The sequence below is a fragment of the Vicia villosa genome, linkage group LG1 (genome assembly GCF_029867415.1).
Source record: "Vicia villosa cultivar HV-30 ecotype Madison, WI linkage group LG1, Vvil1.0, whole genome shotgun sequence".
NCBI classification, from domain to species: domain Eukaryota; kingdom Viridiplantae; phylum Streptophyta; class Magnoliopsida; order Fabales; family Fabaceae; genus Vicia; species Vicia villosa.
This window is the reverse complement of record NC_081180.1, coordinates 189070873-189084039: the sequence shown is the minus strand read 5'-3', so window position 1 is coordinate 189084039 and position 13167 is coordinate 189070873. Positions and strand designations below refer to the sequence as shown.

At 33.2% G+C, this 13167-nt stretch overlaps 1 protein-coding gene across 1 annotated transcript; it reads right to left on the bottom strand.

Moving 5' to 3' along the window:
* Nucleotides 1–8454: 8454 nt before the first annotated feature.
* Nucleotides 8455–10989, bottom strand: LOC131661500 (uncharacterized). The gene is made up of 3 exons (XM_058931067.1): nucleotides 10018–10989; nucleotides 9370–9961; nucleotides 8455–9287 (listed from the first exon to the last, which is right to left on the bottom strand). Exons 1-3 carry the CDS (start codon nucleotides 10987–10989, stop codon nucleotides 8455–8457), a joined length of 2397 nt encoding a protein of 798 aa, XP_058787050.1.
* Between the last annotated feature and the right edge of the window lie 2178 nt (nucleotides 10990–13167).

The window sequence follows — 13167 nt, the reverse complement described above, 5'->3', positions numbered from 1 at the left end:
AAAGTATTAAATGCATAGGAAAAATCTTATAAATTGAGAGTAGGTAACTCCTAATTGCTTGCTCAAACACCTTTCATTTACAAACAACGTGTTTTCAAAACTTCTCATCTATTTCCAAAAACTTTCATCTGGTATTTGAAGGGCATTATTCCCGGTGAAACTCTTCAGAGACCTATGTGACCTATTGTCCATCTTCACTTCTTCTATTTTCAAATCAATAAAGCATTTAAACAAAAGTGAGGTAAGCAATTAAGAGCTCATGGATAACCATGGATACAAAGGGTGCTTAAAACCTTCCCTTTGTATAACCAACCCCCGAACCCAAAATTTGTCAAAAGGCCTTTCCTGTTCTTTTATGTCTTTCCTATTTGGATAAAATAAAAGTCGGTGGCGACTCTTGCAAAAAGAAAAAAAAAATCAAAAACAAAAAATAGCAAGGAGTCCGTTCGCGAAAAACCGAGTTACAGAAACCGTGATGATGATGATGGATGATGTTATATGTTGAGTTGCTGATGCATTCAATTGCAGAACGTCGGTGATGAATCTGAAGGTGTGTGGAATTGTGATGATACGAGCGGTGATGAATAAATCTGCAACGCGTTTGTATGGTGATGTGTGATTCAATGAACCTTGCACTGATTCGTGTTGCTGCAAACTTCTCGCCGGAGTCGGCGTTGTGTTCTGAAAGTGTGGATGTTTGATGATGTCACTGAAGTAGTGAGGTGATGATGTTGTTCAGAACTGTCGTGGTTTCTGAAGCTGATTCATGGAGGTTGTGAACCGTGATTTGCAGAATGAAACTTGGAGTCATATATCGCCATGAAAATGAATGCAGCGTTGTTGCGAATGTGTTCTTGAAGATGTGTTTGGAGGAACGGTAACGGCATCACGGAAACCAAAAATAGTGGTTCCAGGTTTGAACCCATTGATTGTGAATTGAAGGTATGAATCGGTTTTGGTTTTCGGTTTCTTTTGTTTTCTGGAATTTGCAGGTGGTGGTGTTGAACTCGTTTTCTGGAATTTGCAGGTTTATTTATGATGAAGGTTGTAAATGAAGGTGATATGAGGTTAGTGAAAGGTATAGTGTTTGATGTGGTTGTGAGGATGAATTATTTTTGTGTGATTTGAAGTTGAAGCGTGGATCGGTTTTGGAGGAGGTTTTTGGTTATTGAAGAAAATTGGAAGAGAGTTTTATTCTGATAAAAATTCTGCAGAGTAATGTTACTCTTTTTTCCTCTCCTTTTCAGTGTAATGAACAAGTGTTTATATAGGAGGGTGAGAGTGAGGGCATAAGAGTGATTTCAGTGAGGAAAAGGAGAGTCAATTCTGTTATGGAGTGGAGAGGGAAACGGTGAGCTACTGGTTTCATGGGGAGAAACCGTGTAAAATATTTTGCTGGCAAAAGTTGGTTTGATTTTGTTTTATCTGAACTTCTAGAAGAGTATGTACATGAGATTTGTGATGCTGCACTAAAATTAACGTGATGCTTTTTTTTTAATCAATTGGGACCCTGATGGTGTGATATTTGCTGAGAGCATGAAAAGTGCAATACACTTGGATGGTCCCCACACAAATTATTCTGAACTTCTTGGCTTGAAAATGGACTCTAAATGATAAAATGATATGGACTTTCATGAATTGGATTGCAACTTGGACCAAAGACTTGGACAAATTGGATCAAACAAAAAATGCATATGGGCGTTGATTCAAATGGGCTTTCCAAAATACTTGTACCAAAAAGACCTCTCCTTAATTGCACCCTACAAAGAAAAATAATAGAACAAACAAAAAATATAACAAAATATTTGATTAAGAAATTAATGAAAATCCAATCCAAAAAAACTAAATTGAATTCAAATTAACACTTTAACCAAAAGAGAGTTAGTAAATGAATAAAATGCTATTAATGGAAAAATCTAATAAAACATGCAAAATGAACACATACATATTTTTTTGATTTTTTTTATATGAAATGGGAATGGACAAATAAAATGTGGGTCAAAAATTGGGGTATGACAACCCCTTGTATTTTGATTATGCTCAAATTTTTTTTTTGAAAAGGTTATGATTTTCTAATTTCATTAGGTATTGTTTTGATCAAGCATGGATCATTTTAATAATTTTAGTTTTGATTCAGGTTTAGTGACCTTAGCTTTTTTTTTCCAATTTTGTAGACCTTAGTTCTCATATGGGACTTGATTTAGTGTTCTAGAGTTCTTTCTGCTATAAATTGGGGAAAGTAAACTTTTTTGACACATATTTCAAGCTAACTAAAATTTTAATTAGAAAAAGAATATTTTGGATAGTTTCACCTCTCTTTTATACAAAGAGCTCATTTAGTATGTTCTGACCTCCTATAAGGATGTATACCTCTCTACCAAATCAACGAAGTTTCGCTTTTTATGAAAAACTAGTAGAAGACCCGTGCATCCGCACGGGTAAGTCAAATCTTAAGATGAATAATATATTACAAACGCAAAAAAAATGTTTAAAATTTGAATGAAGAATGTTAATTTAAGATTCATAAAACATAATATAGATGATTTGTAAAGTAAAATAAAAAAGGTATTGTGGTGATAGTGTCCCGTGAAAATAGTGAGTTTATGCTAATTATAAATATTTATAATATTTTGTATAGAAAAATAAAACAGTATTGTGGTGATAGTGTCCCGTGAAAACTTCTTAAATGAATAGTTTTCAATTTTAATTGGAATATAATTTATTTAAATATAATTATAAAATACAAAATAATAAATTTTATTGTATAATATAATTTAGACTATAAATTGTTCCCAGCTTCTCATATTTTATTCAAATTCCAAACATCTCATGATAAAAGTGGTATATTAAGAGTGGTATAATAGATAGAAGCAAGGTATCCTAAAATCATTTTGTGATATATCAGCTTAAATTCTATTTCTTTTGGAAATATTCATATATAAACCATATGATCAAGACACTCTTTGATTAATGATATAGTGCTATTAATATTTAATAATGATTTTCCATTTCTAAGACTAATAGATGATTAATAATGATACAATACAAACTATATGATACAGTGCTATTAATATTTAATAATGATTTTTCTTTTCTTAGACTAATAGATGATTAATAATGATACGTTGATATTAATATTTAAAAAAGTTGAACATATTAATTATGTTGAACATTCTCTATTCGATAGTTGATGCTTCCAATACAAACTGTTATTTTACAACATGCATTGCACATGGCTAACTCAAACAATAACATGAATTTATATATTATAAACCACATTGAATAAGAAAATAAGTGCAGCTCCATATTCGTAGAGATGAATATGACCATAGAAGAAACACTTCACATAGGAAATTAATTTTATTTTGATAAAAGGTAGCATAAACTCTAGCAGCTTATATTCATCACAGTAACATAGCATGTGTCTTGCATATTTGAGACGCATATCTGATATCTGCATTAAAGTAAAACAAATTAAGAATATATTTTTCTGAAATTTTTGTGTTCTTTACATTGTATCTGTTCTTCCAAATATGTCATGAAAAGAAAAGGTTAAAATTCATTCACAGTGAACAAATTTGACCAAATATCACAGATTATAATAAAACCTCATGTCTACTTTAGCTTTATATGCTCCAAATATCAAAAGGTTGATCTAGATATTTATCAGATATTTCAGCTCTAGAATTTCTTAAGTTAATAAAAGTTAGAAAAACCATATTCTAGCTTATAGATTACTAATATAGTAAAAAAAAAGCAACAACTTCCAATGCTTACTTAGTACTTGAAAACAAAGAAAAGAAGGAGAATTTGATTGCCTTAAGTTAATTACCTAAAATTCAAATCTGCTGTCTAGTTTAAAATACACACAAAGTTATTCTGTAAAAGCAAAGGGTACCTTTAAAAATGAAAAACACATAAAACTCAGAGCTGTGTGGAAGGCCCCAACAAATAAGCATTATTGAATGAAAAAACACAACGAACACCAATCACTTCAGTAATCTAGTCAAATAAAAGAAACATGGTGTGAAGCATGTATTAAAGAATCTCACAAATTGCAGCTATGTATTTTTTTAATATTGAGAAATGCATAATCCAAATTAAAATTTGCATCTGTTCATAAATCTGAAAAACCATGATATCAATTGTATTTTATATATATATCACAACTCCATATAACCCCCTCCAGAGGAAAAATCATGTGTACATAAAGACAACACTTATGTAAGTACTATAGAGACAACACTTATGGTACTTGCATGTCTTTCAATCAAGAGAATGTGGGCAATCAAAACAACAACCAAGTAAACAAATAAGTAAGTAGTTTAGATTTGGCAACAAAAACAAAAACAATCAGATTAATGAAAATATTTGTACCAAAAAGACCTCTCCTTAATTGCACCCTACAAAGAAAAATAATAGAACAAACAAAAAATATAACAAAATATTTGATTAAGAAATTAATGAAAATCCAATCCAAAAAAACTAAATTGAATTCAAATTAACACTTTAACCAAAAGAGAGTTAGTAAATGAATAAAATGCTATTAATCGAAAAATCTAATAAAACATGCAAAATGAACACATACATATTTTTTTGATTTTTTTTATATGAAATGGGAATGGACACATAAAATGCGGGTCAAAAATTGGGGTATGACAACCCCTTGTGTTTTGATTATGCTCAAATTTTTTTTTGAAAAGGTTATGATTTTCTAATTTCATTAGGTATTGTTTTGATCAAGCATGGATCATTTTAATAATTTTAGTTTTGATTCAGGTTTAGTGACCTTAGCTTTTTTTTTCCAATTTTGTAGACCTTAGTTCTCATATGGGACTTGATTTAGTGTTCTAGAGTTCTTTCTGCTATAAATTGGGGAAAGTAAACTTTTTTGACACATATTTCAAGCTAACTAAAATTTTAATTAGAAAAAGAATATTTTGGATAGTTTCACCTCTCTTTTATACAAAGAGCTCATTTAGTATGTTCTGACCTCCTATAAGGATGTATACCTCTCTACCAAATCAACGAAGTTTCGCTTTTTATGAAAAACACTCGTCCATTTGGAATAACCTACAGTTCTACACAGAGTAAAGCAAAGTATAAAGTAAACACCTAAAAGGTTATTTCCTGTTTGTTGATATTTCCCTTAATCTCATCCATTTCTATCAATATAAACATGTCACGATAAAAAAGACATGTCTGTAGGGCCGAATACTGTTAAAGTAGAGAATTATTATTAATTAGATAAATTAGATATTAAGTTAATTTAGTATTTAATATTAGTTAGTATTTAGTATTTTTAAACAATGTTTAGAATACTGTAAAATATTTATTTACAACATTTTAGAATTTTTTAAAATACGAAGAATTAAATATGAATATTTCAAATTTCAAAAAATAATGATAAAACGAATAAAAATCTAGACTTAAAAAACAAATTTTGAGTTCTTTTTTTCCAAAAAACATTTTAAAACGTTCTACGGACTAAAACTACAGCAAAATAATTTTGTAGGGACCAAAACATTTTATTTTATTTTTATAGGGACTAGAAACAAATTTTTTCTATTTTATAGAGATTAAGAACATATTTAACCCTATCTAAATTAATAATCATTGTATCAATATCTAATGTTGCTTCGAGATGTAATGTTGCTAATGATTGTGTGAAAATAGAACTATGTAGAACTATGTAGCACTGCCATGGTGTTGGACACTACACCGACACTTGTAATTGCGTTTAATTTATTCATTTTTTTTTCAAATTGTGTCAGTGTCAAAATAGTGTTTATGGTGTCCATGCTTTATAGGTTTAGAAATGCTGAAATTTGATACTAGCTCGTTTGGCCCAACTTCTTTAAGTCTTAAAAGTTACTTTAAAGTTAAAGTTAAAATTAAGAGCTTTTAAAGTAAAGTTAAAGTTGTTTGGTTGTAATTATTTTTTAAACTTTAAAGTAATTTTTAATTTACACTATGAGTTACACTCGCTCATAATTTCGTCTCGGATAATTATTTTTGAAAATCAACTGTTGGATTGAAATATATAATCATATAGATCATATGTATAAAGTTTGAGATTAATTTATGATGATTTACTATAAATTTTATATGTATGATCTATATGATAATATGTTTCAATCCATTGGTTGATTTTATAAAATAACTATCCGAGGCTAAGTTATGAGCGAGTGTAACTCATGGTGTAACTATTCGGATGTAATTTGATATATCTCTCTCTCACTCATATATATATATATATATATATATATATATATATATATATATATATATATATATATATATTGAAAATCATTATACAATAAAACAAGATATAATATACAAAATGAAAACTATACCGTCTACAACACTTGCGCTATTTTAGTTTAAGAAAAATGCTTTTATTGGGATTCGAAACGCGACCACATATTTTAAACTCCGAAAAAGTTGGTTTCAACGCCTTATTTACAAGCTCTTTTTATTCAATTTTTTGTCTTAAAAAAAGTTACTTTCTTTTATAAGAGTTTTATAAAAAATGTATTTGACTCCATGTATACATTTTATTAGATAAAAAAAGCTAGCTCTTTAAAACTTCTTTCAAACGAAAAGTTTATTCCCAAATAGCCTTAAATTTTTTGTATAAATTTTGTCATCTATATTCGGCATTGCTTTTAATTTAAGGGAAATGCTAACCAGTGCCCTTAGAGTACTTTTTAAATGATTAAAGTGGTAAGCTTTTATTAAAATGCGTGTATTTAATACATTAAAATTGTATTAGAAATTGCAATGTTAACTTTTATAAAGAATATTTTTCTTATTTAGTATGCTTAAAGAGTGTCCTGAGGGCGGAGGTTAGCAAGACCCTTAATTTAAATAAGCAAAATATTAGTGAATGATATATTTGGATGTGTTGCAGAAACCAATGATCCACAAAACTCCAGGGTGATTATTTTCTCCAATTTCCGAGAAAGTGTCAGGTAAAGTTAAATTGAATCATTTCATTATCTTATTCTAGGGACATTCTCAAGTAAGCACCTGCCTCCACCCTATTATGTTTTTAGAGTTTTGTTTCCCCCTGTCTGATGCAACCAGTATTGAGAGACCACCTGCCATTATTTTATTTCCTCAATGCTCATCTAAACCATAAACCATAGTTTAAACCTCAAACCATCGTTAAGCTCAATTAGTAATTAGATTAAAGTGTTTAAATATCATATATAGTATAGACTGAAAAGTGATTTTTTTACTGTACTGCCACAAAAATGAAACAAATATACCATAATGCCACAAAGTGAAAATAAATGACCAATATGTCACAGTTGTAGTTCAGGTCCGGCCACCCCTTGGACGGACGGATGAAGGAACTTTTTTCGTAGTTTGGGTCCGGCCAGGGGTGGGCCGGACGCTAACTGGACCCTTTTTTTTAATTTTTTTTAATTTTTTTTTAATTGATATAATTGTAAATATTAATTATAAAAAATTGTTTTTTTATTTTAAAAAATGAGTTAAAGGCAATAAAATACAATTAAATACAATAAAAAATATTATAATATAATTAAAATTAATTTATAATAAAAGGTTCAAAAAAACATTAAAATATATTTAAAAAAAAATACATTTGCCAATATTTATTTTAATTGAATTTAAAAATTTATTAATCATGAAAATGGTTTTTTTATTAAAAATAATGATTAAAATATAAGAAAAGTATGAGTAAGTCACGGGTTGGACGGACATGTGTTGGTTCGGCCAATAGATGGACGAACATGTGTGGGTTCGGCCAATAGATGGACGAGGGCATATATTTTATTATTATTTTTTTACCTATAAATAAGACTGTACAACCACATTTCCAATCACATCAGTTACAATTAAAGGTATAGTGTTACTATTGGAGATGTCTTCTGAACCCCTTCCAACGTTTCCACCTATGAAGAGAGATGCAACATTATTTTTTTCAGCAACAAAGCCTCCGTTGAAGATCAAACTATGGAACACTCAAACTTTCGAGCATCTACAGAGGCACTTGATCGGATGGTTAGACGGAAACATTCTTGAGGGTGAAAAGATAAGGAAAATTGAAAGGCAGGTCACAGAGAAAGACCCAAATGGAGTAGTAACTCGTTCTTGGAGAGCCGTGAAAAATGACGCCGGTGTCCTTATGATGATGCTAGGACCACACGATATTGTGTTGATGGTTGTAATCTCTTAGAATATGTTTTATTTGTTTCATGTGATGTCGTTTTAAGTGTTTCATGTGTGGTTGTTTTATTTGTGGCGGTCTTTATTTCGATGTCATTGAATGTTGTATTAGTAATGTGAAATGTTGTTTTAGTTATGTTCAATGTGAAATGTTGTTTTAGTCATTGATGGTTGCAAACTCAATTAAAAAAACATTATATTACATTCATAAAGCTAGTTTTAGTAAACATTAAATAAAGCTAGTTGAAGTAAACATTAAGGAGGCCTATTGGACGGGCCTGATACATTTGGACATTTACTTCGGATATGGCCTACTTCACGGCATATCCCACACATTCTCTTTTCCTTTTCCACGTCGTCCATTTCGGTTCGAATCCGAGTACTGTTAGGGCGGCCTCTTTTTTTCCTACGCATAGTTTCGTCATGACAAAGAGTAGGCCCTCTATATTGAGGCCAATTGTCTTGATGTGGGAGGATCTGGAAGCTTTGTTGGTAGACTTTAAAAACATGCTGTATCTTGAACACGTCGGGTATGTGAATGGTGTAGTCTTGGCGTATACTTTCACATGCTGCAATCACATGTGAGCAAGGCAAATGGAACGCTTGAAATTTTCCACAATCACATGTTCGCTTTCGCAGATCAACACCGTAAGTACCAGTTGGACGACCATCGTTGCGGTTTATTCTTTCGGCCACCATAAAATAGAACCTCTCCCGGTCAAACTGGTAAACATTATGACTGCTTGCTTTGTTGACTTCTTTAGTCATCCCCTTGATACACTTGTCTGTAAAAGTTTGGCCCGATGTCAACCTCTTTGTCCATTCATGTCCGCGTTGACCAAATAATGCTCCCATCCGAAAATATGTGGCCGAAAACAAAGACGCTATTGGAAGATTTCTGGTAGCCTTTAGCACAGAGTTCATTGCTTCTGCAAGGTTAGTCGTCATGTGTCCCCATCGTTGCCCTCTATCAAACGCCCTTGCCCACTTCTCCCTGGGGATATTTTCAATCCACTCCATAGCATCTCTATTTGTCTGACGAATTTCGGTTCTATAGTAATTGTACGTTGACTCCGTCAATGCATATCCTGTTACAAATAATAAACATGTCAAGAAAGCGACAAAGTGAATTTGAAAAATTTACTTCATAAAGATCAACCAGACTATTACCCATGTTGACGAGTTTTTTACGTAGTTCTTTGTCTCTAATCGCACGCATAAAATTTTGCGCGATATGCCTTATGCAATAGACATGTGATGACGGAGGATTTTGCCATCCATTTGCAGGATCATCATAGACACTTTTAATCGATGGATGTCTGTCTGATATTAGGCATAGATTGGGTTGGGGTGTCACATGGATTCTTAGATTACGAAGGAAAAAACTCCAAGCATCCTTGGTTTCACCCTCGACAATAGCGAAAGCAATTGGAAAAATGTTACCATTCCCATCCTGCGCCACAGCCATCAACAATGTCCCTTTGTACCTTCCATACAACCATGTTCCGTCGACTTGAACAATTGGCTTGCAATAGGCAAAACCATGGATGCAAGGTTGAAAAGCCCAAAATAGACGATGGAATATCATCTTATCACCCAACTGACTTCCTTCGTTTGAAAATGCAGGTAAAGTTTCCAAGTCTATTATCATTCCAGGCAGATATGTTTTCATTACCAATAACCATCGTGGAAGGTCATTGTAAGATGTCTCCCAGTTTCCATACAAGGATTCTATGGCCTTTACCTTTGCAATCCACATTTCCTGTAAGATATATTATAACCATACTTTCCTGTTATATGAGAAATTATGAGCTTTACCTTAATTGAGGGGTCGGTGTTAACCAAATCTCTGATGCAGTGAGAGACAATATCTGATGTAAGTTGTCTATGATCTTGCGACATTGAAGTGGTTGTGCAGACATGTGGTCCACTCAACTTACCTATCATCCACTTAGAATTCTTCTTGCGAACTGATGCTCTACATTTGAATTTGCAAGTTGGATTTTTGCATTTGATGACATATCTCTTCGTATCAGATTTGTATACCCAATAATCAAGATTATTGGTGATATGCCAATGTTGCATAGCAGCAACGCACTCCTCCTTGTCTTCAAACTCCATTCCCTCATATAAATCAACATCACTATAGTTTGTTATGTGGGAACCAAAAACTGATTCAGACGGTGCCTCTTCTAAACAGATATTTCGCATGTGATCCGGTGGGGCGTACATGCTAATCGGTCGTGCAAGTGTAGGCTGCGACGGCTCAACAATATCAGGGTCATTGTCATCACCAAAAAGATCTTCATATTGCACTTCTTGTATTTCATCCTCACTGTACTCGTCCACCTGTTCGTCGGGTATAAATGGTTCGTTGTTTTGGGTTGGCTCTTCGTCAGTGGGTTGGCTCAAACCGTATTGATGCGAATGCGACTCTTGCGATTGGTTAATGGGAGGACTAACAATATGAACATATAGCTCCATATCGTCAAGAGGAGCAAACGAATTGTGACATTCGAACATCACTTTAACGCCATCTTCGTCCTCTATTGGTTTCATGACGTAAAAAATGATACCGCTGTCTCCATTAAACAACGGAAGTCGATAAATAATTTCACTTACAGGAAGTTGCAATTTTGTTTCGATCCGTTCCTTCAAATGCATAAAATCGGCTCTACAATGCACTTTGAAACGTTTTGTTTCGGTATTACTAAACGAAAAACCGTTGGTTAGATCGTTACTGATAACACCATTGTAATGCACTGAACAAATAATGTTTCTCTGAGCCATACTTTTAATATAATGTTTCTTTGAACAAATAATTTTTCTTTGTATTTGAATGTGTGTTGCTATATATGTTTCAGTCAAATTGGTATTTAAACTTCTGCCAAAAAATGGACACGTAGGGAATCCGTCCAGTCAAAGGACGAATCACGTTGCAGACCAACCAGGGGTTGGCCGAACCACAAGGGAGTCCGCCCAGGGGTTGGCCGAACCCAAAGAGACTTGGTTAGCGTGCGTCCAAGGGTGGGACGGACCACAAGGGGGCACGTTTTTTGCTGCATGCTGCATGCAATTGTCCAATCAAGCAGTGTGCAATCCCATCATATAGTAAAAGCATGCAAGAGATTGTAATATATGTTGGATAATAGAATGCCCCATATATTGCATGCATTACACTTGTTAGTCCAATGGGTTATTGCATGCATTCACTTTGACTATAAATTCAACCTCTCATTATCACTCCAAACTCATCACATCTTTCAAATTTCTAACTCATCACATATTCATCTGAAACACACAATCACACAACATGTCTGGTTTGCTTGCTTTGGGAGATAATCATCGAGGAACAAGAGAGAACGTGGCTGCATTCGTACGTATTTTAAATTTGTTACTAGTATTCTTATACGTATTTTTCACAGTTTATTGTTTTTGTATACTAACCAAATTATATATTTTTTGTATAGGATGAGTCTAAAAGATTTAGACTACATAATCATATGTTTGATAGGGAGCCAAGTGAGGCTATCAAGCCTTACTTAGAAAGAGCCGGGTTTGGGATCGTCTCCAAAATCAACTTTAGAAGTGTTGATTCTAAACTTGTAATTGCGATGCTTGAGAGGTGGAGGCCTGAGACACACACGTTTCATTTGCCGACCGGTGAATGCACAATCACATTAGAGGATATAAATATGTTGTTTGGCCCAAAATAAATATGTTGAAGATCCATTTGAAGGATAGAAAAACACTTAGAAAGGGGGGGTTTGAATAAGTGTAGCTTTACAAACTTGACAGATAAAAATAAATTGCACAGTTATTTTTATCCTGGTTCGTTGTTAACTAAACTACTCCAGTCCACCCCCGCAGAGATGATTTACCTCAACTGAGGATTTAATCCACTAATCGCACGGATTACAATGGTTCTCCACTTAGTCAGCAACTAAGTCTTCCAGAGTCTACTGATCACACACTGATCACTCCAGGAACAACTGCTTAGATACCCTCTAAGACTTTTCTAGAGTCTACTGATCCACACGATCACTCTAGTTACAATCTGCTTAGTTCACTCCTAAGACTTCCTAGAGTATTCTGATCCACACGATCACTCTAGTTCCTTACAACTTAATGTAATCAATTCTAAGAGTTTACAAATGCTTCTTGAAAGCGTTAATCACAAACTGTGATATTTCTCTTAACGTTTAAGCTTAATCTCACTAATATATTACAACAGCAATGTAGTGAGCTTTGATGAAGATGAAGATTCTGAGTTTTGATTTGAACAGCGTTTCAGCAAGTTTGATATGAGTTGTTTTGGTGCAGAATCGTTAACCTTGCTTCTCATCAGAACTTCATATTTATAGGCGTTGGAGAAGATGACCGTTGAATGCATTTAATGCTTTGCGTGTTCCGTACAGCATCGCATTTAATGTTATACGCTTTTGTCAACTACCTCGAGCCTTGTTCACGCTGTGTCTACTGACGTAGTCTTTAGTAGCTTTTAACGTTCCTTTTGTCAGTCAGCGTAGCCTGCCACTTGTACTTCCTTCTGATCTGATGTTTGTGAATACAACGTTTGAATATCATCAGAGTCAAACAGCTTGGTGCATAGCATCTTCTGATCTTCTGACCTTGAAGTGCTTCTGAGCGTGATACCATCAGAACTTCAGTGCTTCTGTTCTCTAGTTCTTCTGATGCTTCCATAGACCCATGTTCTGATTCTGCTTCGACCATCTTCTGATGTCTTGCCAGACCATGTTCTGATGTTGCATGCTGAACCCTTTGAGACAAAGCTTCTGAGCGCTGAATTATGCGTACTCTTTATATATTTCCTGAAAGGGAAATTGCATTGAATTAGAGTACCATATTATCTTAAGCAAAATTCATATTATTGTTATCATCAAAACTAAGATAATTGATCAGAACAAATCTTGTTCTAACAATCTCCCCCTTTTTGATGATGACAAA

What these genes read in the sequence shown, in the direction of transcription:
- LOC131661500 (XM_058931067.1), bottom strand. Translation starts at nt 10,989, where the DNA reads ATGGCTCAGAGAAACATTATTTGTTCAGTGCATTACAATGGTGTTATC. An exon ending in ACACCGACCCCTCAATTAAG is followed by an intron (nt 9,962 to 10,017) that starts GTAAAGCTCATA and finishes TATATCTTACAG; the next exon opens with GAAATGTGGATTGCAAAGGT. An exon ending in TAAAAAACTCGTCAACATGG is followed by an intron (nt 9,288 to 9,369) that starts GTAATAGTCTGG and finishes TATTTGTAACAG; the next exon opens with GATATGCATTGACGGAGTCA.